The 26,019-nt window shown below is 42.5% G+C and overlaps 1 protein-coding gene across 1 annotated transcript in view; it reads left to right on the forward strand.

The window, feature by feature from the left end:
* The window catches only part of LOC311226541 (ras/Rap GTPase-activating protein SynGAP-like), a gene marked incomplete at its 3' end in the record, with an annotated part of 153,477 nt that extends 137,141 nt beyond the window's left edge, over positions 1 to 16,336 (forward strand). Inside the window, exon 18 of the mRNA XM_084311961.1 lies at positions 16,196 to 16,336. Within this exon, the coding sequence (XP_084168087.1) occupies positions 16,196 to 16,336 (141 nt within the window). The remainder of the gene's footprint in view (positions 1 to 16,195) is intronic.
* Positions 16,337 to 26,019: the final 9,683 nt, after the last annotated feature.

Here is a 26,019-nt window from a genome sequence, read left to right on the forward strand (position 1 = left end):
TGCATATGTAGGTATGTAGTTGTATATATATGTATATAAAATGGCTAGAGAAACTATACAGGGTAACCTACAGTTTTGGCAAATATTAATAAGGAATTATAAAAAAATAAATGTGTTAACTAAGTAAATTTTTTTCAATATAAGTCTGACAATAAAACGAGCAGCGAAGTATGCATTAGTATGATCCGAGGATGAGTAAAAAGGGGTTAAATTGAGTTTGACTTTTGTGTTTTTTGTTTGTTTTTTGTTTAGTTTTTAATAAAAAAAAAATGTATATACATTTATTATTTGAACGGCTATATCTGTACTTGATATTTTGTTGTTGTTGTTGCATATTTGAAATAAACTTCAATAAAAAAAATTATAATAAGAGATATTTCGGGCGGCTAAGTGGCGCAGTGGGCAAGGCGCTCGCCAGTAATGCAGGAGATGCTGGGTTCGAGCCCAGCTCTCGGCATTGCTACCAGCTTGGCTGGTCGTTCATACTAACGCAATTGGCAGTGTTAGGGGTGGGAAGCTGGTGGGTGGGGATCGGATGTTGTGGACAGCGACTCCTACAGGTCGGGTGGTGCACCTGCGTAGCAGAATCAGGAAGCAACGGGGGCGGCGTGACCCTCCCACGCAGACCCTCGCCGCTGAGAGATCGCGCTGTGCAGGTGAAAAGATGCGACGGCTGCCTCCTCGAGTACCGGAGGGGACACGTGATGCAAGGCTTGGTCCACATTGCAGCCGGCCTGCGGGAGGCATGGCCTAACAGCGTTCGAGACAGGGGAGGGTAGAATTGGACGATATGAAAATTGGGATGGAGAAAGATAGAAAAATTGGAGAAAAAGTAGATAAAAAAAATAAGAGATATTTCAATGCTGAAAAATATTCCCGCTTGTATTCTTATGGAATTATCTAACCATCGTCTTCCTCTTCTAGCCTGTCAACCAGGGCTACAGTGGACTCCCAGGATCATGACTACCAGACGATGTGTGAGCAGAGTTTTTTTTTTGTGTCCAAGTTTACGCCGAGAAGACTTTCCTGTAAAACCTGATAAAGAGAAGCTTTGGGAGTGAATCCTGTCCATTTATTCATCAGTGGCCAACCGCGGAGGTGTTGTCTGAAAACGCTCTTTCAAAACTTTGCACATATTCAAACATTGCCTGTACCGGAACTTTGACAATCAGGTTAGCGTGAGCAGTGTACACTGTCTGCATGTATCGACTGAATTATAAGCCAACGCCACAACAATGGCAATATTGAACCTGAATGTTTTTTCTTAAATCAACAAAGAATTAGGAGTTCCCGTGTGTGGGGGTGGGGGTTGAAGACGGACCAGTGACTCTCCCATGCCTCCTCTTTTTAAGGGGCAGGATGTAGGAGGGTCTTTTGTGTCCATCGTGGATGAGGCCTATGAAATTCAACAGGCATGCTGTTGACTCGCTCGCTGTCTTCACTGCTCAGATGTAAGGCCCACATCAACAACTGGGCTCCACGTATAGAAAGGCGTATTCCTATATTCAAAAGCAATTGTTTAGAAAAAATAGTAATACATATTATTTCTATTAAAAAACCCTGGCTAAGCATGGGTATTATTATTATTATTATTATTATTATTATTATTATTATTATTATTATTATTATTATTATTATTATTATTATTATTATTATTATTATTATTATTATTATTATTATTGCCATTCTTTATATTACATCACTCAGTTTAGTGAGTCCAATCACTTATAATATAGCTGCTTCAAGTACGGCCTGCCACTTAATATGGCCTATCATCAAGTACATGTTTGACATGATCAGCCTGAACTAGACTCTCTTTAATTTCAGTGCATCTCAATGGACTAGCTAGCAAAGCCAAAGCCAATGACACCAATCACATTACTCACAACTAATCACAAAAACTTTTTTCTGAACAATTGCAGGTTAATAATAATAATAATAATAAAACACCATTCTAGATTTCCTTTGAGCTTTGTCGGAGGCCCTAAGCGAGAATCCTTTCTTGCCATCCAAACCCAAACGCCAATTCCATGGTTTTTAACCCAACCCTTCATTTTAACACCAGGCTCTTAGGACCATTATCATGGTTCCCAGTGCGTCTGGAGATCACTGTAGTCATCGTTGATACTGTAGCAGCACCCTACAGTACCTACACCCCCCCCCCCCCCACACACACCTCTTTCCCATCTCATGGGAGAAGAAACAACATCTTTTAGGTTTTCCTAATTGCTACCAGTGAGTTTTCAAAGGTGTCTTATAGACATATCTGACAAGGTGGGATATCAATGGCATTGATTCATGTTCCCTGGGCCTCTCCCCCTTGATACTTGAATACCAGGGCTGATACTTATCAAGCATCATGATAGTGGGAGTGCTGATCTCAAATCAGATTAAACTTTTCTTTCAGTTTGTTATTGTTAAAATTATCAAAGAGGTATACCGGGTGGGTCAGCACAAGAGAGTAACCTGACCTAACTGCACACACACACACACACACACACACACACACGCACGCACGCACGCACGCACGCACGCACGCACGCACGCACGCACGCACACACACACACACACACACACACACGCACGCACGCACGCACGCACGCACGCACGCACGCACGCACGCACGCACGCACGCACGCACGCACACACGCACACACACACACACACACAAGCGATCAATCGATACAGGCCTGCATGTGAGGTTAGACATTCAAAGATGGGAGAAATTTGTATTTGATATTTGTGTCAGACGGGCAAAGTCTCACTGACTCAACATGTTTGTGGTCTGTGTACAATGCCTTGTGTTGTACTGTAATAACCAACAAAGACACCGAAACGCTGTCTTTGTTGTAAAAACTAAACATGATTGTGCCACTGCACACAAATCCTATTTTGGCAAAGTAATGAATTAGTCATCTATTCTTAACGCCTAGATGTGCAACAGTTCTGCATGTGCTGTTTAAAATGCAAGGAAGATAAAAAACACAAGAGTTGGATTTTCTTCACCATGTAAATTAAGCATTTGATTATATCATGTTATGACATACTGCTGTTTACTAGTTACAGCATTGACACGTCTTTTGTAACCAATTATTTAGTTTTTTACTCAACATGCCAACTCTTCTTTGTATCTTAGAAGAGTGCAGGGGATCTGTCTTTCTGCATCTTACTACAACACAAATGAGAAGAGAGAGAGAGAGAGAGAGAGAGAGAGAGAGAGAGAGAGAGAGAGAGAGAGAGAGAGAGAGAGAGAGAGAGAGCGCAAGTACAATAGGAAAATGAGGGTATATTTCAAGCAGGGATGTGTACAATATGTGCATAAGAGCTGGCTGCCTTACAGTCTGTGCCCAAAAACAACATGCCAATAAAAAAAAGAATCCCTCCCTAAGGTAATTTGTATATTATATATCTTTTTTGTAGTCAAGTGATAATAAACAGTGTGTTGGTTAGCTATATGTAGAAAGGAATCACTTTTTATTACAGATTACATGGTTGATTCTATTAATCCTTACCTATTGCCTTTAAAAACCTTTTTCCCCCTTTCTCTTAAAGTTACATACAGTATCAATATCAGTTATACAAAGCTATATGTTTATGTTACTGGAAATGTAGAGAAATGGCTTAATGTACAAATTTTTATTACACTGTATTTCATTCGAGAGTGTAGGCCTTTTGGCAAGTTTATTTAATAGTAAACTTTAAATCTATGCTTAATGCTGCAATGAAGAATCAATCGTGATGTGGCCTGTGAGATGGGAACAACAGCCGAATACTGAAGTGGAAGCCATACTTACTGTATGGCAGATCCTGCTTCTAGAAGCTCTCCGTTCAAAGGTGTGTGCTACAGTCAAGATACTGAATGTTATGCCGGGATGTAATATATTGGGAGTAATATACATCATTATTGAAAATGTTAAAGTAGGTTGCCTTCCCACAATGCTGGATTGCAGTTTTAGGTCATCTGCTTTTTGGATTATGCTTTTTATTGGCACGCATTGCAATATATTCAAATGTAATACTGTGGTTTTGTTTTCATTTCATCAAAGCTGCAGTCCACACAAAGGGAGACATTTTAAAAATACTTTTTTCTTCTTTTTCAAATCACATTAGGTACTGTATATAGTACACCCATTATATTCTTTAAGGAGTTGGACCTTCTTGCATCTGGAGTAGTTGGGTGCAGTGGCGCTGAATGCTGCCTCTGAAATCACACGCCCTCGCTCTCGTATCTCTTGATCTATTTTCTGTTCTGCTGTTGTTGTTTTGTATTATTATTATTATTATTAAGGATTGGGGCTTTAACATACTATAAATGGCACAAGAAACACTTTTCTTGGCAGCTACGGTACTATTCTGCACAAGTGATCCATTAATCTACCGAATATGGTTATTGACTTTGAGTCACTGTATAATAGCTTGAGATTTCTTTTGAAAAAAGCCATGCCCCTGGATAAGCCATATCCTCAGATCAACCCCTGGTGTTGTGTGGTGGATGTAACATGTTGGTAGTTGAAATCATAATGGTAATTATATTGTAGGTACAATTAATCTTGTAATTATTATTATTAGTGTTACAATATTTGATTGGTATGAATTGTTTAGTTTGAACACAGGGAATGTATTCATATTTCAGGTCAATGTAATCAGAAAAAGCCTGCACACAGACAAACTATTGAGGCTATTATTATTCATATTTCAGGTGAAATCTTTTCCAGTGATTTGAATAAACAAATAAATCCAAATTCAGACCCTTTTTATTTTGGTAGTTTTGGCAGTTTTTTCCATGACAGCAAAATGTTGAAAGGTGACTGAATGGAAAATAAAATGGTCTATTTGAGCTTAAATGGAGCTGTCAATCAAGCGTGATCTGATCACACCCATGATACAAATCCAGATGAGTTGTTTTTGAGCTGGGTTTTATAATAGTTATTAACTCATTCAGGGCCATACCCGACATTTCTCGGGTTATCTCGCCAGCGATTGAGCGCCATACCATTTCTCGGGTTTTGATCCTTTGATCTTTTTCCTCTGATCCCCGTTCTAAACCATCATCCGGATCATTCTATGTGTCCCTGGCTCATTTACCTACATTGGAATTGCAATGCCGATCGAATCTCACCAGGTGGCAGTATCGCCTACCTTTTGAACTCAGAAATAAATGGATCAGGAGAGGCAATGAATGAACCGGACTATCGAGACTCGCTCTGAGTGGGAGGAGCTCTTCCAAAGCAATTGCTAGCAGATCTGCCCCGCCTCAAAACATATAAATGAGTAATCGCGATCGCCGATGGGATCATTGGAATTATTCTTTTTGGATTATCTTCTGGCTAAGGTAAGGACCCCCTATGTCTATTTTACCGAACCCGAAACATGTTTATGTAACAATCACAGTTCTGTGTTTTACCGGATGTAAAACATGCTCGACAATAGGGCTGTCCCCGACTAAGGATTTGTATAGTCCATTTGTAGTCGAAATTTGCTATTAGTCGACTATGAAAAAAGAAAAGTATAATATATATATATATATTTTTTTGTATCATTCCATTTGGGCTGTGGGGGTGCTTAATGTCTGAAGGAGTCGACGGAAGGCTTCTTGTTCTCTGCTAAAGCATGCAATTGGTCCACTGATGGATACATCTTGATATTTGTCTAGTCTAGTGTGTTCATTAGATGGGTGAAATCCTCTTGCAGTGCCTCTGTGCCTGTTTTCTTAGGCAGTTAGCCTCTGGTATGCATGCCATTAGCGTTAGCCACGCTTCTAGGCCTCTTTGCTTTTGAAAAGAATGATTTATAAAAAAAATTATTAGAATACACGACTAAGAGGTTGGCAGTCGACTACGGCTCCTTTCGATCAATTAGTCGACTATTCAACTAATGGGGGTCAGCCCTACTCGACAAACACAATCACAGTTTTGAGTTAAAACAACCCCCCCCCCTTGCTAATTTTTCTGAAGGCACATGTGTACATGGTATATTTGGGAGTATTTGGGGTTTCAGGGGATCAACCAGAACGGTTTGGGCTTATTGCATATACCGCGTTTTATCTCGTGATCTATGGAAAAAGACTGTATTATCTTGGAAATGGACGATGTTTAGCGTGTAATAAAATACAAACTACAGTGTGTAGAAACAAACTCTTTTTTTACTACATGTTGGACTAGAAATAGTGTCTGTCAAATGAGCCATACTATTGTCTCCATAGCTATAATATAGAATATACAATAGTGTCCGCAAAGATCGAATGAAATACCGCGCAAATGGTCAGGAAAAGCTGGCGCTAGACAGTGAAGGATGGGGGAAGCCTATGTGTTAAAGGATGTTTTATTATATATATATTTTATATATATATATATAAATTGTCCAGGTGGTAGGGCCAAGGGGTGGTATTAGGATTGGTCCTGACACACAATATCTTGCAAACCAAATAGATTTGTGAAAGACCATTTACAATGTCAGAATGTGTGTGATTAGACTCCCATATTGGACTGTGGGATTGGCTAGGGTGACTGGCCGATGTCCATGCAGGAAAAAGGGTTACGGTTACCGTTAGTTTATGTTTGAGGGCTTAGTTTACTTTGGACCTACAGTATGTCAGGTTAGGAGAGCTGACCAATCACACCACCTTGTGGCAGACATGGCTACCAGAGCAGACTCACTTGGAAGCGGACTGAAACCACCTCTAACAGGCAGCTGTAGTCGAGTCACTAAATCTTGAGTCAGAGTCGAGTCTCGAGTCCCCATTGTTCGAGTCAGAGTCTAAGTCACCAGAGAAGAGCCTGAGTCAAGTCCCCATTACCCTAGTCCGAGTGCAAGTCATCAAGGTCGAGTCCACTCCACTATGGCAGTCAAAGAGCTGACATACAAATAAAAAAAGGTCTACATTAAACATAAATGACACAGCGGTCACCCTTTCAAAGGGAGTTTATTTGCTTTGTGACACAATAGTCAAACAAATGCGCTAGCCATCAATATCCTATGCTAAATGATTAGGGCCTATTACAAAAAATATAAAAAAATAAATAACTGTATTTATCAATTATCAATTAACAAGTCCGAGTCCTCGTCTGCACCTTCCGAGTCCGAACGCATGCAGTCAATGCTCGACTCCAAGTCCAAGTCCGAGTCATCAGTGCTCAAGTCCAAATCGAGTCACGATTCCTGAAAATCAGTCCAGGACTCGGATTCAAGTCCGAGTCCTGGACTTGAGTACTACAACACAGACAGGCAGACCAGGGTGCAGTCGTCTTGGGAAGACCTGAGTTAGAGTCCGGTGTTCACGCCAACCCAAACTAACTAACAAGGGGGTAAACGCTCACCTGGTCTTAACAAGGCTGGTGTGAAAAATACCTAATGTTGATGTAAACTGTACTAAACTAACCAATTCAGCACCATAATATTGATGTGGACTATTGATTTGAGAGATACTGAATAGTTAGATGTCTGTCTGACTGTGTATGTGTGTGAGTGAAGGGGCCAGCGTATGAACAGCAGCAAGGTTAATATTTCTTCAATGTATCTCACACAGAGACACCAAACCCAGGGTAGAGAGAGGCTCAGAACCACAACATCTCTTTGGTTGATTGTAGCTCAGGTCCAGCTCTCAGGTGGGAGGAGTTAGAGCTGAGGCCAGAGCAGCACAGCCTGCAGATAATTCCACCTTATTAAAACAATACTACCACCTGGTGGTCAAAACAAACACTGCTAGCCTTCATATTAATTAAACACTGCTTCCAAACGCTCCATTCTATATACTATGCAACCTTCAGTATGCAAATAGGGTAAAAGAAAGAGATTTGTATGAATACTAAAAGGGACCAATATTTGAAGTATGTTGCCCTGTGATCGTAACTTCCTGATTACAAACAGCTTTGGTCTTGGTTGTGAAAGACCTCCGATTATGTTGATTGATTGAAAAGTTTATTAACAGATTGCAGAATGGGTACAGTACAGTACAGCTCAATACATACAATTGTTAAGGGGATGCAGACCAGAGAAAGGGGTTATAGCATGCGGGTTAAGTGATCATTATATGATATTCTGTACCCGAAAAAAACTAAAACAAAAGGCTGGCTGCCACAAAACAGTCACATCTAGAGACCTCAAAACCTACTCTAGCGAGGCCTTCAACCTTGAACTGGAGAGTCTGGACTGGTCAGATGAACTCAATGGTACACTGGTTGAAGAAACATGGCTTGGTTTCAAAACCAAATTCTCAGCAATACTAAACGACATGGCCCCCCTAAGAACCACCAGGGTAAAAAATCGCGCTGAGCCGTGGATGCACTCCGAAATACTGGCCGCTATGAGAACCAGAGACAAAAAATGCTCTGAGTTTCGTAAAAGTCAGTCAAAGCTTACTAAAAGCACGAGCAGTGAACTCCAAGCCCACGTGACTGAACTCAAACTAGAAAGAAACAGACTAAGAAACGACGTAAACTCCATGATCAAAACTGCAAAAAAGAATTTCATCAATGACAAAACTGAGGAAAACAAAAACAAACCACGTGAACTTTGGAAATTACTCAATAATCAACTAGGATGCAGTAAAAAACTTAAAACCAGATTCTCAAACATAAACATAAAAACGGACAACACGCTCATCACAGACAAGCTGGATGTAGCCAATTACTTAAACATTTTCTTCACAAACATAGCCACAACACTGGTAAACAAACTACCCTCCCACTCAGGGCTTTATGGGGTAGAACACATAGTAGCTTACTACAAAAACCTAGGGGTCCGCAAGGATGACTTCAAGCTGGAAATGGTAACAACAGATGAGGTACTCAATAAACTGAGCGCCCTCCAACCTAACAAGGCCACTGGCCATGACAACATCCCCTCCAAATTCCTCAGAGACTCAGCAGCCGCCATCACCCCAATCATCACACACATAATAAACCTCTCCATAAAACAGGGACACGTCCCCAAGGACTTCAAAATGTCCTTGGTCCCCTCTGCACAAAAAGGGCAGCAAATTAGACCCAGGCAACTACCGCCCTGTTTCTATTCTCACCTCCATCTCGAAAGTCATGGAAAAAATAGTCTACGAACAGGTCGAAAAGTACCTAGCGGAAAAAAATCTAATCTACGAATTCCAATCTGGCTTCAGAACATCCCACTCCACTGACACATGCCTTCTCTATTTGAATGACCACATCAAACAAGAGGTGGACGCAGGCAAATACTGCGGCATGGTCATGCTGGACCTACAAAAGGCCTTTGACACGGTCAATCACTCCATTCTGATTGACAAGCTAAAAGCAATTGGTTTTGATAGTCTATCAGTGAGCTGGATGCAATCCTACCTTGAGGGGAGGGAACAGATGGTGGAGGTAAACGGTACCCTATCCCCCCCCCCCTCACAGTGAGCTGTGGTGTTCCACAAGGAAGCATACTAGGACCGCTACTGTTCCTAATTTATGCAAATGACATGTCGTCAGCTTGTGACTGCAACCTGTTCCTGTTTGCGGACGACTCAGCCCTGCTGGTCTCTGACAAGAACAAGTTACAGGTTGAAAAAACCCTCAGCTCGGAACTAGGCAGAATCTGCATATGGCTCGCTGATAACAAACTATCATTACACATGGGCAAAACAGAGTCCATTCTCTTCGGTTCAAATAACAAACTCAGCAAGACCGACGGCTTCTCAGTTACAGTGGGTGACAATATTGTCACAAGGAAAGATGAAATTACCTACCTGGGTTCCATCCTAGAGGCTAATCTCTCCTGTGACAAAATGGCATCCAATGTAATAAAAAAAGTCAACCAACGAACTCGATTCTTGTACCGGATCTCCTCTCTGGTAAACAAGAACACCCTGAAGACTCTGGCAGGAGCACTCATTCAGGGGTACTACGACTATGCTTGCACCTCATGGTACCAAAGCACCTCAAAGGCGCTAAAAACAAAATTACAAACATCTCAAAACAAACTGGTCAGACTACTGCTTGACCTTACTCCTAGAACCCACCTCACCCCTGCCCACTTTGACAACCTAGGATGGCTTAGAGTAGACGACAGAGTACAACAACTTGCAATGGGCCTGGTCTACAAGATACACTACACGACCAAGGTACCCATGTACATGTCAAAATACTTCCCAAAGGTCAGTGAATACCACGATCACAACACCAGAGGGAGCTCCACAAATCATGTTAAACCCAGATTCGGCTCAAATAAGGGACTAAACACGTTTCGCAATTATGCCACATCAATGTGGAACGCCCTACCCAAAGCTGTAAAGGAATGTGGATCACTACCCACTTTCAAAACCTCTCTCAAGGGACACCTACGGGAGACTGCAATTCAACACTGGCCCCTGTAAATATCCTAACCCAACCCCCTCCAATGTACAGTCATTTACCTAGTATGGTTTTGTCAATAGTTCAATGTACAATTTTGTTTGTTTGTACAGTGTCTCCCCCCCCCCCCCCTCAATGTACAGTTTTACTTGTTTATACAGTGTGCCCCCCCCCCCAACCACCTCCAATGTAAATTACCCAGTATGGTTGTCAATATCCCAATGTACCCAACCCCCCCCCCACCCAACCTCCTCCAATGTACAGTTTCTACGTCAAATGTATATACTCCCTTTTCTTGACTCCTTCTGTATCACAAACAGTACTGTATTTGCAAATCTGATATGTCATAAATGTATAGATGTAGCAGTACTGACTATCTGTATGTTATGTATGTCATATATGTCCTGATGAATTGAAAATGGGGGACCCTGATGTAAACAAGACGAAAGTCTTTCTCTGGTCTGCATCCCCTTAACAATTGTGTGTATTGAGCTGTACTGTATTGTACCCATTCTGCAATCTGTTAATAAAGTTTTCAATCAATCAATCAATCAAGACTTTCGTCTTGTTTACATCAGGGTCCCCCATTTTCAATTCATCATAACATATATGACATACATGACATACAGATAGACAGTACTGCTACATCTATACATTTATGACATATCAGATTTGCAAATACAGTACTATTTGTGATACAAAAAGTGTCCAGAAAAAGAGTGTATATACATTTGACGTAGAAACTGTACATTGGAGGAGGTTGGGTGGGTGGGGTGGGGTTGGGTGGGTGGGGGCTGTACATTGGAGGTGGGGGGGGGGGGGGGGGTTGGGTAGGGGGGGGGGCACTGTACACTGTACATTGGAATACTGACAAAGCCATACTTGGTAATTTACTGTACAACTGGGTTAGGACATTTGTAGGGGCCAGTTTCGAATTGCAGTCTCCCGTAGGTGTTCTTTGAGAGTGTTTTTGAAAGTGGGTAGTGATTCACATTCTTTTACAGCTTTGGGTAGGGCGTTCCACATTGATGTGGCATAATTGCGAAACGTGTTTAGTCCCTTGTTTGAGCCGAATCTGGGTTTAACATGATTTGTGGAGCTCCCTCTGGTGTTGTGATCGTGGTATTCACTGACCTTTGGGAAGTATTTTGACATGTACATGGGTACCTTGGTCGCGTAGTGTATCTTGTAGACCAGGCCCATTACAAGTTGCTGTACTCTGTCGTCTACTCTAAGCCATCCTAGGTTGTCAAAGTGGGCAGGGGTGAGGTGGGTTCTAGGAGTCAGGTCAAGCAGTAGTCTGACTAGCTTGTTTTGAGATGTTTGTAATTAGTTTTTTAGTGCCTTTGAGGTGCTTTGGTACCATGAGGTGCAAGCATAGTCGTAGTACCCTTGAATGAGTGCTCCTGCCAGAGTCTTCAGGGTATTCTTGTTTACCAGAGAGGAGATCCGGTACAAGAATCGAGTTCGTTGGTTGACTTTTTTTTATTTATTTTTTATTTATTTCTTTAAAGCATGTTAGATGCATTTATTAGACCCGTTGCTCGCAGAGTTTACATGGAAACAGCTCGACTCGCAAGAGGAGTTGTCACAGGCTGTCATAGCTTTTAAAACTGAAGGTGGGGGGTATTGGGCTCAGCCCCTCCCTTCCAGCTTTTGATTTGATTTGATTTGATTTTTATTTGTCTCGAACATAGAAACATAAAACAAGTTTAAAAAACAAAAAGGTAAATAGTCAAAGACTATTTCCTTGTTTTTTATACTTAAATTTTTATTTCCAGTTTTTTGCTTTACAAACAAAACATCCACATACAATAATACAATTGGCGGTCAAAATTATAAACGACAGTACAATAGAATTCGATAGATAAGAACTAAAAGATATAGCTGATATTAGAAAAATTAATATCGAAATCGAATGACAAGTTGACCTAAAATAAATTCACTAAAGGGGAAAAGGAAAAAACATAGCTAAACAAAAACAAATAAAAGAGAGAAACAATAAATAAATACAAAAAAAAAAATACAAAAAAAAAATACAAAAAAAGTGACATGGGTTCTTTGGTACCTTCATAGTTTATTTTCATTTAGTTTTTTCTTCTTGTCTCCTTTTCACTCTCCTGTGATGTTGTTTCTTTTTTTCCTATACTCTTCCCACTTCTCCCATTTTGATTCAAACTTCTCGTCTTGTAGCCTCAGCCTATATGTGATTCTCTCCATTTCCTGTATCCCACCCACTATCTCTGTCCATTGTTCCCTCGTCGGTGCTTCTACTCTATACCACATTTTCGTCAGTGCTTTCTTGGCTGCTACTAGTAATATCTTAATCAAGTATATATCTTTCCCCTGCATTCCTTCCTGTGTTAAGTTCCCTAAATACAATACTTGTCCTGTCTGGGGTATTTCATATCCTACTATTTCATTTATTATCCCTCCTATCTCTTCCCAATAGTTCTTTATTATCTGACATCCCCAGAATATGTGTGTGTGGTTTGCTATTTCCTGTCCACATTTTCTCCAGCATGGTTTCTGTGTTGGTGTATAGTTGCCCTGTATTTCTGGTGTTATAAAAAATCGAATTATGTTTTTCCACCCAAACTCCCTCCATATCCTTGACCCTGTGGTTGTGTGTTGTATCTTACATATGTTATACCATTCTTCTTCGGTTATCTCCGTTTCTAATTCCTTCTCCCACTTTTCCTTTATATATTTGGTTGTGATGTCCTTGCTGTCCATTATTGCCCGATATAGTGCTGATACCCCCCCCCCTTCCTTCCTTCGTATGCTTTTACCATTATCTTAATTATCCCATTCTGATCTTTGTCTTTGTCTAGTTTTATTTCCTTGTTGTAGTAGTCCCTAATCTGTAAATATCTAAAGTGGTCGCTATTCTCTAGTCCGAATCTTTCTTTCAATTTTTGTAGAGTCTGGATCTCCCCTCCTTCTGTTATTGTACATATTGCTGTTATGCCCCCCCTCTCCCATCTTTTGAACCCATGATCTTCTTTCCCTGGTTTAAATTTGTTGTCGTGCGTTATCCATCTCAGTATCTTGGTTTCTTTTTCTAGCTTGTATTTCTTTACTATCTTGTTCCATATATTTATAGTGAATTTGGTAATTGGGTCTATTAGTTGTTCCTTTCTTCTGTATAGCTCCCTGTCTCCTATTAGTGCCTGCACTTTGAGTCCCTCATTTTTTGTTTCTATGTCTTTCCATTTGGCTTCATAGTTCTCGTTGCACCAACATGTTACTATTATCAGCTGTGCTGCGTAGTAGTAATCTTCTAAACTAGGTATTGCCATTCCTCCTTTCTCCTTTTGTAATTGTAGAGTCACATATCTTATCCTTGGCCTTTTCCCCCCCCATATGAATCTTGATATCTGTTTATTCCATTCCCTGAACTGGCTTTGTGGTATTAATATAGGTAGAGCCTGAAATAGGTATAGTAACCTTGGTAATATATTCATCTTTATAATTTCGATCCTTGAGCTAAAGTCTAGAGGCATTACTGTCCATCTTTCTAGGTCTTGTTTGATTTTCTGATTAATCTGTGTATAGTTTGCATCGTATAGTCCCTCCACCTCTCTTGTAATATTCACTCCTAGGTATCTGATCCTGTCCATATCCCATTTAATCTTGTATTTGTCTTTGATCTCTGTCGTTGGGGTGTAGTTCAATGTTAAGGTCTGTGTCTTTGTTACGTTAAGTCTATATCCTGAGTAATATCCATATTCTGTCAGTAAGTCCATCAGTGTCGGGAAGCTTGTGTCTGGTTGTCTCATATATACTATCACATCATCTGCGAACAGTCCTAATTTATGTTCTGTTCCCCTTATCTCCACCCCTTTGATGTCCTCGGTCTGTCTAATTAGTTGAGTCAGTGGTTCGATGAATATATCGAAGAGCGTCGGCGAAAGACAACAGCCCTGTCTTGTAGCCCTCTCTAGTTTGATCCGGTCCGTCAGGTTGCCATTTACTTTAATCCTTGCCGTTGGTTCTTGATATAATGCCCTAATTGTTTTCATCGCGTTTTTGTCTAGTCCAAATTTCTCTAATACTTTATATAGGAATATCCAGCTTACACTATCGAATGCTTTTTCTGCATCCAGGCTAACTAGTACTGCACTTCCTCCTTCTTTTTGTATCTCCTCTACTATCTGCACTGTCTTTCTTATGTTGTCCTGTGTTTTTCTTCCTTTAATGAATCCGGTCTGGTCTTCGTCTATAATATCTGGCATAAATGTCTCAAATCTTTTGGCTATTATCGATGTATACATCTTGTAATCTACATTAAGTATGGACACTGGTCTGAAGCTACTACATAGTTCCTTATCCTTCCCTTCCTTTGGAATCGTAGTAATTATGGCTTCTTTCCATGAGGGTGGCATTGTTCCTTTTTTCATTGTGTGTCTAAATGCTGCCTCTAATATGGGCCTCAGTTCCTGTCTAAATGTTTTGTAAAATTCCGAAGGGAATCCGTCGCTACCTGGTGACTTATTGTTCTTTGCTTTACTGATCGCATTTCCCACTTCCTGTTCTGTTATCTCTGCATTTAATATTTTGTTCTGTTCCTTTCCTATCGATGGTAAATCTAATTTTTCTAAGAATGTCCCTATCTCTTCTTCTCCTGCCGCTTTCGGTTGTGTGTATAGTGTCTTATAGTATTCTACAAAAGTCTTCTCTATTTCAGCTGGTTCTCTTAGTAACCTGTTTGTGTTTGTGTCTCTTATTGTGTGTATTGTATTTAGTTTCTGTTGTATTCTGATTCGTCTAGCTAAGAGTCTGGTCGCTCTCGTTCCTCCTTCATAGTATGTCTGTTTCACATATCTAGCCTTTTTCTCAATTTCTGTCAGTAATTCTTTGTTTATCTTTTCTCTAACATCTTTTACTTCCCTAAGTGTCTCTTGGTTCTTTGAGTTTTGGTGTTTTTTCTCTAATTCTTTCAGTTTATTTACTAAGTTCTGGTATGTCTCTATTCTGGCCCTCTTGAGTAGTGCTGCCTTTGCTATCAATTTTCCTCGTATTACTACCTTCATTGCATCCCATAGAATGTTTGGATCTACCTCTCCGGTATCATTTTCCTCTCTGTATCTTATTATGTCTTCTTTTACTTCGTCTACTAAGCCTTTGTTATTCAATAGCCCTTAGACTTTTTTTTTATTACATTGGATGCCATTTTGTCACAGGAAAGATTAGCCTCTAGGATGGAACCCAGGTAGGTAATTTCATCTTTCCTTGTGACAATATTGTCACCCACTGTAACCGAGAAGCCGTCGGTCTTGCTGAGTTTGTTATTTGAACCGAAGAGAATGGACTCTGTTTTGCCCATGTGTAATGATAGTTTGTTGTCAGCGAGCCATATGCAGATTTTGCCTAGTTCCGAGCTGAGGGCTTTTTCAACCTGTAACTTGTTCTTTTCAGAGACCAGCAGGGCTGAGTCGTCCGCAAACAGGAACAAGTTGCAGTCACAAGCTGACAACATGTCATTTGCATAAATTAGGAATAGTAGCGGCCCTAGTATGCTTCCTTGTGGAACACCACAGCTCACTGTGAGGGGGGGATATGTTGTAGGCAATATGTCGCACATACTGCACTCCATGTACTGAACAGTAACATGATGTCCATACTTTATGTACTGTATGTAGTATAAGCACTGGCAGTATTTTATTAAACACTGGCAGTATTTTAATGAAAAAACAACCTGCAGATGTGCTTCATTGGGTTAATTTTCAGAAATGATTGGGTGTAGAGATACATACTGCCAGTTGTACATACTGCACTCCATATTCTCAACAGTAACATGATGTCCATACTTTATGTAGGCTATGTAGTATAAACACTGGCATTCTTCTTGGGGTGCTGGCTGATGCGTATCTTTGTGCGTGATGAAGCTGTTTGTCACCGCAATGTCCACGAGGTGCTGGAACACGGTGATGGGCCACCTCCTGGTCTTCCTGTGCACCGAGCGGGTCCCCAGCATCTGGTCCGAGGTGTCCACTCCCAACTCCCCCCATGTTGTAGTGGCCTATTGATGTGGGTCTGGGGACTGGGAGTCTCTGGTACCCGTCACCTAGATAGATAGACACAAATAGACAGACAGATTATTTGCAGCACACATAATGATCCACATGAAAAAAAACATTCAGTGTTTTCAATGATCCACAAGAAAATCCACACAACACAATAGATCATATTACAGTAGGGATATTACATCTGTCAGGGATGAATAAAGTATTTCTATTCTATTCTATTCTCCACGAGTGCTATCCGCTCGTCCTTCCTCAAGTATGGAAAACAGCCCACGAATGTCATATTTAAGCTACTTATCATTCTTATGTATGAATAATTTGTTAGATAATATTTTAGTGCACAGGTTAACAAAAACAGGTAGCCAATCAAGACAGGTGCCAAACTAATCATAATGGTCCAGGAAAGGACCCTAGCATTGCAACACCCACTGCACATACTGTAAACTTGGATCAGATTCAACATACATTTATCTCTGAATAAGTGTTTTGATGGCCACTCTGTCCAGGTTCCTCCTGCCAACCTCCAACGTCTTGTTAGATTCTGATCATTCGGCCAGTATCACGTCTTCTTGTGTTATCCTCTCTCCATCCACTCCTCTGCGTTGTGTACTTTTAATGGTCCTGACGTCTCATATACTGGCTGATACAATCCTTATCTCTCCCCGTTAGTGCGATCCGCAAACCATAATAATTCTCCACATTCGTAAGAATTCGACACTTTGACACAGCGTAATACCTTACAAGGAGAAGCAGTGTTTATTTACATAAACAGAGACCTCATAATCAGATGGGAACCAATTTGTATTGTCCTTGTAAGATCTATTCTAATGATCTTTCGGTGTGTTCAGTCTATCGTCCTTCTGCTATTCAGTCCAATGGTGGTCAGGCCTGGTCGTAGCCAGAACCCTTCTCCCGTTAGCCGAAGCTAATGATGATGTGTCATTCCTCCTCCTCCCCCCCCCCTCTCCGTGATGAGAGGAGAGAGTCTCTCAGTCCTAGTCAGATTGTAGTCTGCCCTTAGCCGCTCTTGGTCTGGCTTACACCCGGAAACACTGTTAGATTTATAGGACCTTCGCCATAGCAACGACGGCCCGCCCCTCTTCTGGTTGTCATGCGCTGTCATGACAACTGCTAATAACCTTTCACACATTTCAAAACGTTTCATTACTGTCAAAACCTCCATCGCGCTCTGCCTCTGTGCCCTGCCACGGTATTAGCTTGTTGTGTCTTAGATCGGAATTCAAAACATTCTGCTGGCTGCTAAACATTCTGCTGGCTATGCCTCTGAACCGCTTCTTCTATCACCGTCTGCATGCACTTCGACCTCTCTGACACCGTTACATGCTACCATCTCCCCCCAATCTATACATCACATACATTGAAAAACACCCCAGAACCCTGTTTTCTCTCAGTCTGCTGCCAGTCTGTCTTCTGGTCGTGGTCTTTCTTCAGACCATACAGCTTCAGCACTTCTGATGTGATGACTTCCTGTTCAATTATAAATACAATACAAGCTCATTTACTTTATTCACCTTCATGCACATAGAAGGCATGATTGCACTGGAATTATAGAACTATAAACTATAAATACCTGCAGGACCTGAGTTTTCCCATCATATATAAATAACAGGAATATGGGACTTAATGGGAATGTATAACGGGAATGTATGGGAATTAACAGGAATAAAATGGAAATATAGGGGTTATTTGCACAACCATGGTAAATACATATCATGCCATAAGCAAATAGAAACATAAGACTTTTACCATATCATAAACAGACATAAAATACACAACAATTCTATTTTGTTAACTATTTTCAACTGTAGTAGGCCCAAATATTTAGAAATAGTTGAGGAAATAGTGGTCTGCACTCATCATTTCAATTTTGAGTTTCTCAAGACACAGAACACGTTGGTATGTCCTCCTCCTCATAACAGAATAATACAATTAAGGTTAAAAATAGACTAAATGTTTCTTTAAATGTTTGCATTCTATGGCTCTAGTGCCCCTTCATTACCTCCACCAAGGAGGTTGTGTTTCACCCCTGTTTGTTTGTCTGTCTGTGAACATGATATCTAGAAAAGTAATGGCTACATTGATGAGCGTGATCTCCTAGACTCATTAGTCCAACAGTCATAAAGCTACCCAGAGATGCGGCTCCTCGTGGACAACATATTTAAGGACCTGTGAAGTGTGCCATATTGGATTTGCCACCATTTTTATCATCACATTTTTTACAAGTCCTATGCTGTTCACCTGATTCTCACAAAAACTGCTGTGTGGCATCGGTGTGACAAACTTCTTTAAATGTATATTTCAAATAGTTGATAACCAGTGATGCCACAGATTACTTGTAAAAGTAATCTGATTACTGATTACTCCTTTAAAAAGTAATCTAAATTACTTTACTGATTACTTGATTATCAGAGTAACTTAGTTACTTTGAAAGTAACTAGGTTACGAAGTCGTCCCCCCTGCTGCTGCCACAACATAAGAATGACAAAAAAAATTTTAGTAAAATGTACTCAGTTTGAGTTAAATGTACTAATAGGGCAGGTAGGCCTATCTATAGATCTATAGATTTCACAAAAGATAAATGGTCAATAACACCACATGTAGGCTGATATGTACCCTACCTTTGAGGCCTGCCCTATTCAGACATGGTTCTAATGTTCCTAGTGAAACAGGGGAGAGGGGTGAGTAAACCAGTGATTATATCTCAGTAACAGAATCTTCTCAAACCTCTTGTCAGAAAGTCTGTTCCTTCTAGGCGTGAGCACCAACCCTACCAGACTAAAAAGCCATTCCACAGGAGCACTTGATGGGTTGGAGTGTTATACTATGTGTTATTCAAGAAAATGTTCTTTATGTTTGAATACCTATCCAGTATCTGAAGCTCATGATCTTAAAAAACAGCCTATTAAACGGTACTGCTCCTCCTATGCTATTATTATTATTATTATTATTATTATTATTATTATTATTATTATTATTATTATTATTATTATTATTATTATTATTATTATTATTATTATTATTATTATTATTATTATTATTATTATTATTATTATTATTATTATTATTATTATTATTATTATTATTATTATTATTATTATTATTATTATTATTATTATTATTATTGTGTGCTACTGACAACCTACATACTGCAGTATGGTGTTCCATGTTCATGAATAGTGCAATGCAAAAGATGTTTAACTCAAAGGTGGAACATACCTGCACTCTATCCGTTTGGCTGGTGGACCTCCGAGTCCTCCTGTACCTAGTCGAAGCGTCGGCTAGTGTAACTGAGGGGTACAATTCCCTGACTGTATTGATAAGTATGGTATCATTAAACCACTACCGCTTGATGTACTTTAACTTCTGGCCATACAGTACACGATATCTAAGTATGATGAACACTTTCCCACATATGAAATCAGGTCCACACAAATATAACAGTCGAAGGTTTAATATAGCAAAAGGTATATACAACATTCACTTAATTACATTTATGATTTGAATGCACTTGTAAGGCAAATGAGTATTCGTAGGCAAATCAACACTGAATGTCCAATCTCTGGTTACGCAGGAAGCAAGTATACAACCTGGTTCTTTAGGGAACTATAGTGATGGTACTTAAAGATTATAGCGGGATACTAAAGGGGTCCTGCTGGTTGTAAGTCAGTAGGGGGGGGGGGTTTGGAGAGCCGTCAGCTGCATCCCATCTGGCCAACGATTCCTGGGGAGAATTCAGGTACAGAACACAGTGCCCGCAGGATCTTGATCCACAGATGAATACACTTGGGCCCTCTTGTAGACGGTAGCTGTAGGCTGTAGGTCCACAACGAAGGAGAAGCGAGGCGGCCTCGGTCTGGGTTGAGCGCCGTCTCACCTGGGCTCCTCTCGGGGGTAATTCCAACACTCACCGGCGTTGGCTGTTATCCGCTCCACAAATCAAAGCACCCAAAGCAAATAGATATTCCATGCCGTATAGGCTCAGCAGTCGTCCGGGTAGGTAATCCAATGTGCAGGTCCACTCGTCCTCGCCCAGAACTCCTCGGATGAAAGCACCACGCGTGGTCTGCCCAGCCTGGTTAAGACTCTAGATAACGCGAGGAAACGATGGGGGTGCTGCTCACTTTAGAACTCTAACCGAACGATGCACCATACATAATAGACTATTATTAACTTAATAGAAATACGTCCCACTCGACGGTACAGTGCCAAACTATGACAATTCAGCTATGAATTTACACGAGGTCTCAATGCCTATTCTGGGGCCAAATAGGCCATACTGCACCACACGTGGGTCGTGGGTGAGGCTTCACGTCTGTTACTAGGTTGGAGGGTAAAGGACTAATGGACTAAAAGAAAGTTCTACTTTACTTGCGCCATATTTATATGCACAGTGAACAAATAGTACCATTCGTATTTCGGTAGCCGTATTCCTACGCGGAACCGGGGCTAGTTGGGACATGTTCGTCGGCACTATTGAACTTGACTCAAGGGGCTTGTCTGCTGGCGCCAGGTTCTTGTCCAATGAGAGAATGAACTATTATGGGCTGTAGTAGACTAAAGGGATATTCAGTGTATATGTACAAAGAATATACAAGGGATATCAAACGATATACAAATACTATTAAATATATATCCATAAATAAATATATATATTCGGTTTAATCTGATCCTTCACAACAGCCGCCCCCTAATTAGTCCCACCTAATTAGCTAAGCAGAGACAGATTAACCGCACTGTCTACCACTCAAGGTCCGCTGTAAGGGTCAGTCAACTCACAAAGTCATGGGGTCATGGTCGTCATCGATAGTGTCTGGGAGTCTTGGCAGTTCTATTAGCCTCGCCACGGGTCGTGTGTAAGTCCGCCCTTGGACGAGCACTTCAGCTGCTCGGACCTTGCCATCGGCACCGGTGATCACTTTGCTTACGCGGCCAGCCGGCCACATAGCTCTGGGTAGTGACTGGTCGATAATCATGACGACTGTTCCTTCTGTCAAATTGTCTCTCTCTTTTACCCACTTCTGGCGGGTCTGTAGAGACGGTAGATAGTGGAGTAGGAAGCTATTCCAAAACTTGTCAGCCAGTACTTGACTGTACCTCCACATTCTTCGGCCGTTCGCTTCTTCAGGCCTGTACATTGTCTGGGGTAGCGCGGGGTCCAGCCGCCCCATCAAGAGTGTGTTGGGGGTGACTGGGTCGACATCTGCTACATCACTTGAGACGTAACCGAGGGGCTTGGAGTTCAATACTCCCTCGATCTCCGTGAGGACTGTCATTAGGACTTCTTCCGCCACAGTCTGGGCCCCAAGCACGGTGTACAGGGCTGTCTTTATAGAACGTACTTCTCGTTCCCAGGTTCCACCGAAGTGGGGTGCGTTCGGGGGATTAAACTGGAAGTCAATCTGGGATGGAGCGAGGTGGGTCTTAAGTTCTGGGCCCATAGCTTGGAAGCTCTCTCTCAGCTCTCTTTCTCCGCCTTTGAAGTTTGTCCCGTGATCAGACAACAATGTAGACGGTTTTCCTTTCCGCGATGTGAATCTTCGGAAGGCCATAAGGAATGAGTCTGTGCTCATGGTTGGAAGGAGTTCGATATGTATCGCTCTGGTGGTCATGCATTTGAATACAATACCCCACCGCTTCTCGGTTCCTCTTCCTTTCTTTATATACAACGGGCCAAAACAGTCCATGCCTGTGGCGTGAAAGGGCTTGTCGCCGAGTCGGAGGCGACAGGGAGATAGGTCAGCCATCCGGGGTATGCTGGGCTGCGCGCGCCACTTTCGGCAGTCTAGACAGGTTCGCTGGAAGCGTCGCACTGCTTCTCTCCCTTGAAGTATCCAATAGCGACGTCTGATCTCCGCGAAGACTCTCTCTGCTCCTGCGTGGTGCACATCCTCGTCGTATTTCTTTATGATCAGCTCTGTGACCTTGTGTCGGCTGTTCAAGACTATCGGGTACTTAACGTCATCCGGTAGGTCGGGGGCTCTCCGCCAATGATGCCACAGATTACTTGTAAAAGTAATCCGATTACTGATTATTGATTACTCCTTTAAAAAGTAATCCAAGTTACTTTACTGATTACTTGATTATCAGAGTAACTTAGTTACTTTGAAAGTAACTAGGTTACGAAGTCGTCGTCGTTCCCCCAACCGTTTTTTTTAAACGCTTTATTGAAAGTGCATAAATTGTTTTTAACTTGTTTCTCTGCACATAACGTAAATTGTTAAACTAGTGCTTCAGCTTCTGTACCATCAAGTATGGTAAAGCAACAGTCTATGATGCTCACAGCATTAGAGCAGCCAGCCAGTGGTTTTACAAAACCAGTGTATCCATTCACATCTAACAAATGCAGGCTGAACTATTCAATTATATCAACTGTAACTATTAAATTGTTTTTATAAATGTCTCTCTATAAACATACAATCAGTCTCTCTTTAACATGTAAATTAACTGTAAATCTGGCAAATAAGAGCTTTTGCTCTGCCACCATCAAATATACATTAATCAAAAGGGAAAGAAACAATCTCTCTCTTTTGCTGTTTGGCTGGCCTCCGAGTCCTCCTGTACCTACTAGTCGAAGCGTCGGCTAGTGTTGTGATTCCAGATGCTTTCAATGCAATTGGATGTGCTGTTTTTAGCGGTAGACAGTATTTTGTTTCCTCCGCATATGAACGTGAAGTAGTGACTGACGAGCGTTTTGGGATGGAAGTCTGAACAGAAACTCACTTTTAATTTTGCCAAGCGTTTTGGGGTGGAATTCTCCGACGACGGAGCCCTGCTGTCACACGATTGGCGCATATGTCACATGACGTGCTGTGAAGACCCGCCCTACTCTGCCTCTGATTCGCAGACTGTGGATGGGGAATGTGATTGGACAAAAGCAGAGTCACTCACAGACAGAGTGTCCAGTCACGCCGCGGCCCGCGGGACACATTCTTGTGTAACCCTTTCACTGCCACACTACGTCACTCCCAAAAGAAAAACAGCTCAAAATGTATTTTTGACTGTCGAAAACGAAATAAAATACTGCATTCCGCCTGCATTATGAATTTATGATGAGATAGTAACGAAATAGTAATGCACAGCCACTTGGACAAGTAACTGCAATCAGATTACTTGCTTTTATAGATTAACGCGTTAGATTACTATTTTCGGAGGAAAGTAATCAGATTACAATAACGCGTTACTTAGTAACGCGTTACCGGCATCACTGCTCTCCGCAGACGACCACCCACTCTGATGAGATTATGGGCGTCACTCTCGGGTGCCAGGGGGAGCAGTCTGCTGTCTGATGGGACAGGCTTTCCTCCCTGTAGACAGTCTAGCTCATCGGGGAACGAGTCTCTCTGGGCTCGTTGTAGTAGAAGAAGTTCTGCTTCTTCGTAGTCAGCTGCTGAAATGTCAGTGGTGGGCTGAATCTCTGGGTGGTGCCACAGGAATGTCTTTAGCTGCGCACTCTGTAGGGTGAGGCAATCATCTATGTTGGGGTCTGTGGAGGCAACTGTGCTCAATCCACAGAACATAGGTTTCTTGTTTTCAGCCTCCTCTTTACTCGCTTCCCGTGGGGTGGGCGTAGGCCACTCTTCTTCCGGGAGCTTGAGGAACTCTGGTCCGTCACTGTAGATGTTGTGACGGGTGAGGTCATCTAGGGACATTCCCCGGGTGATGACGTCAGCTGGGTTGTGTTTGGTGTCCACATACCGCCAGCTTGCTGCTTCTGTTAACTCTTGAATCTCTGTGACTCTGACTCCCACGAAGACCTTGTATCTGCATGAATCAGACTTGATCCATGTGAGTACTGTCGTAGAGTCTGACCACAAGATTGTTCTTTGCACCGGGATGGTGAGTTCACGTTGGATTAACGTGGCTAGATGCGCTCCTGCTAGGGCTGCGCAGAGCTCTAGACGCGGGATAGATTGTTGCTTTCGTGGGGCTATTCTTGAGCGAGCCAGGATGAAAGCGGTGTGTATCTCTCCTCCCTTCTCTTGGGCACGCAAGTAGGCCACAGATCCATAAGCTACTTCGGAGGCGTCGCTGAAGACGTGTAGATCCATCTTGCATGTCTCTGGCCTCACTGTGGGTGGGAAGTAGCTGCGGCGTATGTTGACGCCTGGGAGTGAGCGGAGTTCCGTCTCCCACTCTCTCCATGTGGAGGCAAGGTGTGCGGGTATTGGGTCGTCCCAGCCCTGGTCCTTGTCCCATAGTGCTCGTACAATCATCTTTGCCCTGGTGGTGTAAGGTAGAATACATCCCAACGGGTCATATTGTCTGGCGAGTGTTCTGTACACACTCCGTCTGGTGGTCGGTATCGCCGTCGACCTTCCCTGCTCCGTGGTCAGGGGTTTGTGTCTATAGTGGAGCGAGTCTGTTTTGAAGCGCCAGACTAGTCCTAGTGTCATTTCTTGGGCTTCTCCTGGGATGGTCGCCATCCAGGTCTCGCTACTGGCTGCCTTGTCCGCGGGGGAGAGGCTGCGCAATACTTGCGGGTCGCTGCTGGCCCACTGCCTGAGATCAAAGCCGCCTTTGATCAGGGAGGCGCGTAGCTTGAGTAGGAGAGCCTCGGCTTCTTCTTGGGTCGAAACGCTTTGTAAACAGTTGTCCACGTAGAAACTGTTCTTCACACTGTGTCGGACCTCTTCATCGGCTGCTGGGTCCTCTGCGACGTGTTTCTGCAGTGCAAATGTAGCACAGCACGGGCTGCATGTGGTTCCGAAGGGGAGGACTTCCCATTGGTAGATGGCTGGGTGCTCATCTCCGATCTTCTCTCTCCATAGGAGCCGCAGTAGGGGCTTATCCTCCTCCACTAGTCTCACCTGCAGGAACATCCCTTTGATATCCCCGCTGATAGCCACCTTGTCCTGGCGGAAGCGTAGTAGCACGCCTAGTAGGGAGGGGCCGAGTGTGGGGCCGGGCAAGAGCTCTTTATTCAGATTCTGGGATCCGATCTGGTAGCTGCAGTTAAACACAATGCGATCCTTGCCGTTGTGGTGGACCTTGTGGTGCGGCACGTACCATGATTCGGTCGTCTGATCGGCCTCTTTAATGTCAATCTTCATTACGTGTCTTGCTGTGATTAGCTTCTCAATCTCAGCGCGGTACACACTCTCTTGAGCGGGGTCTTTGGCTAGGCGCCGCTCTGTGTTCAATAGATACCGCTCCGTAGCTTCTTTCGTGGCGTGAAAGGTGGGCATTCCCTCTCGCCTCAGGAGTGGAGTTGCGTATCTCATCAATCCGCCGACTGTGACTCTCTTTGTCCCTTGCTCGAGGAGGTTTATGGCGTAAATGTCTTCTTTAGAACGAATGTCTTTCTTTTCGTTCTTAAAGGGCATTGTCTCTAGTGTCCATAGCCTCTCGACATGCTGCAGTAGAGTGGTGTCTTCTTCTGTCACTCTGGAGTGGAGGCAGCTAGTGGCTGCTGTTCGGTTGAGAGATTTAGCGAGGGGGCCTTGTAGTGTCCATCCTAGGCGGGTCTCGACTGCTGCAGGACAGCCTCTGGGTCCTGTATGGACCCGGTCTATCGGGACTATGAGGTCTGCATGGTCGGAGCCTATCAGCAGGGTCGGGGTGGCGCCGTCTATGAGCGGGATAGGTAGTTGACGCAGGTGCACATATTTATCCATCAGTTTGGCGATGGGGTAGGTGTACTGTGATAGTCCTATTTCTTGGCTGGT

The sequence above is a fragment of the Notolepis coatsorum genome, assembly GCF_963971535.1.
Source record: "Notolepis coatsorum genome assembly, chromosome: 4".
NCBI classification, from domain to species: Eukaryota; Metazoa; Chordata; class Actinopteri; order Aulopiformes; family Paralepididae; genus Notolepis; species Notolepis coatsorum.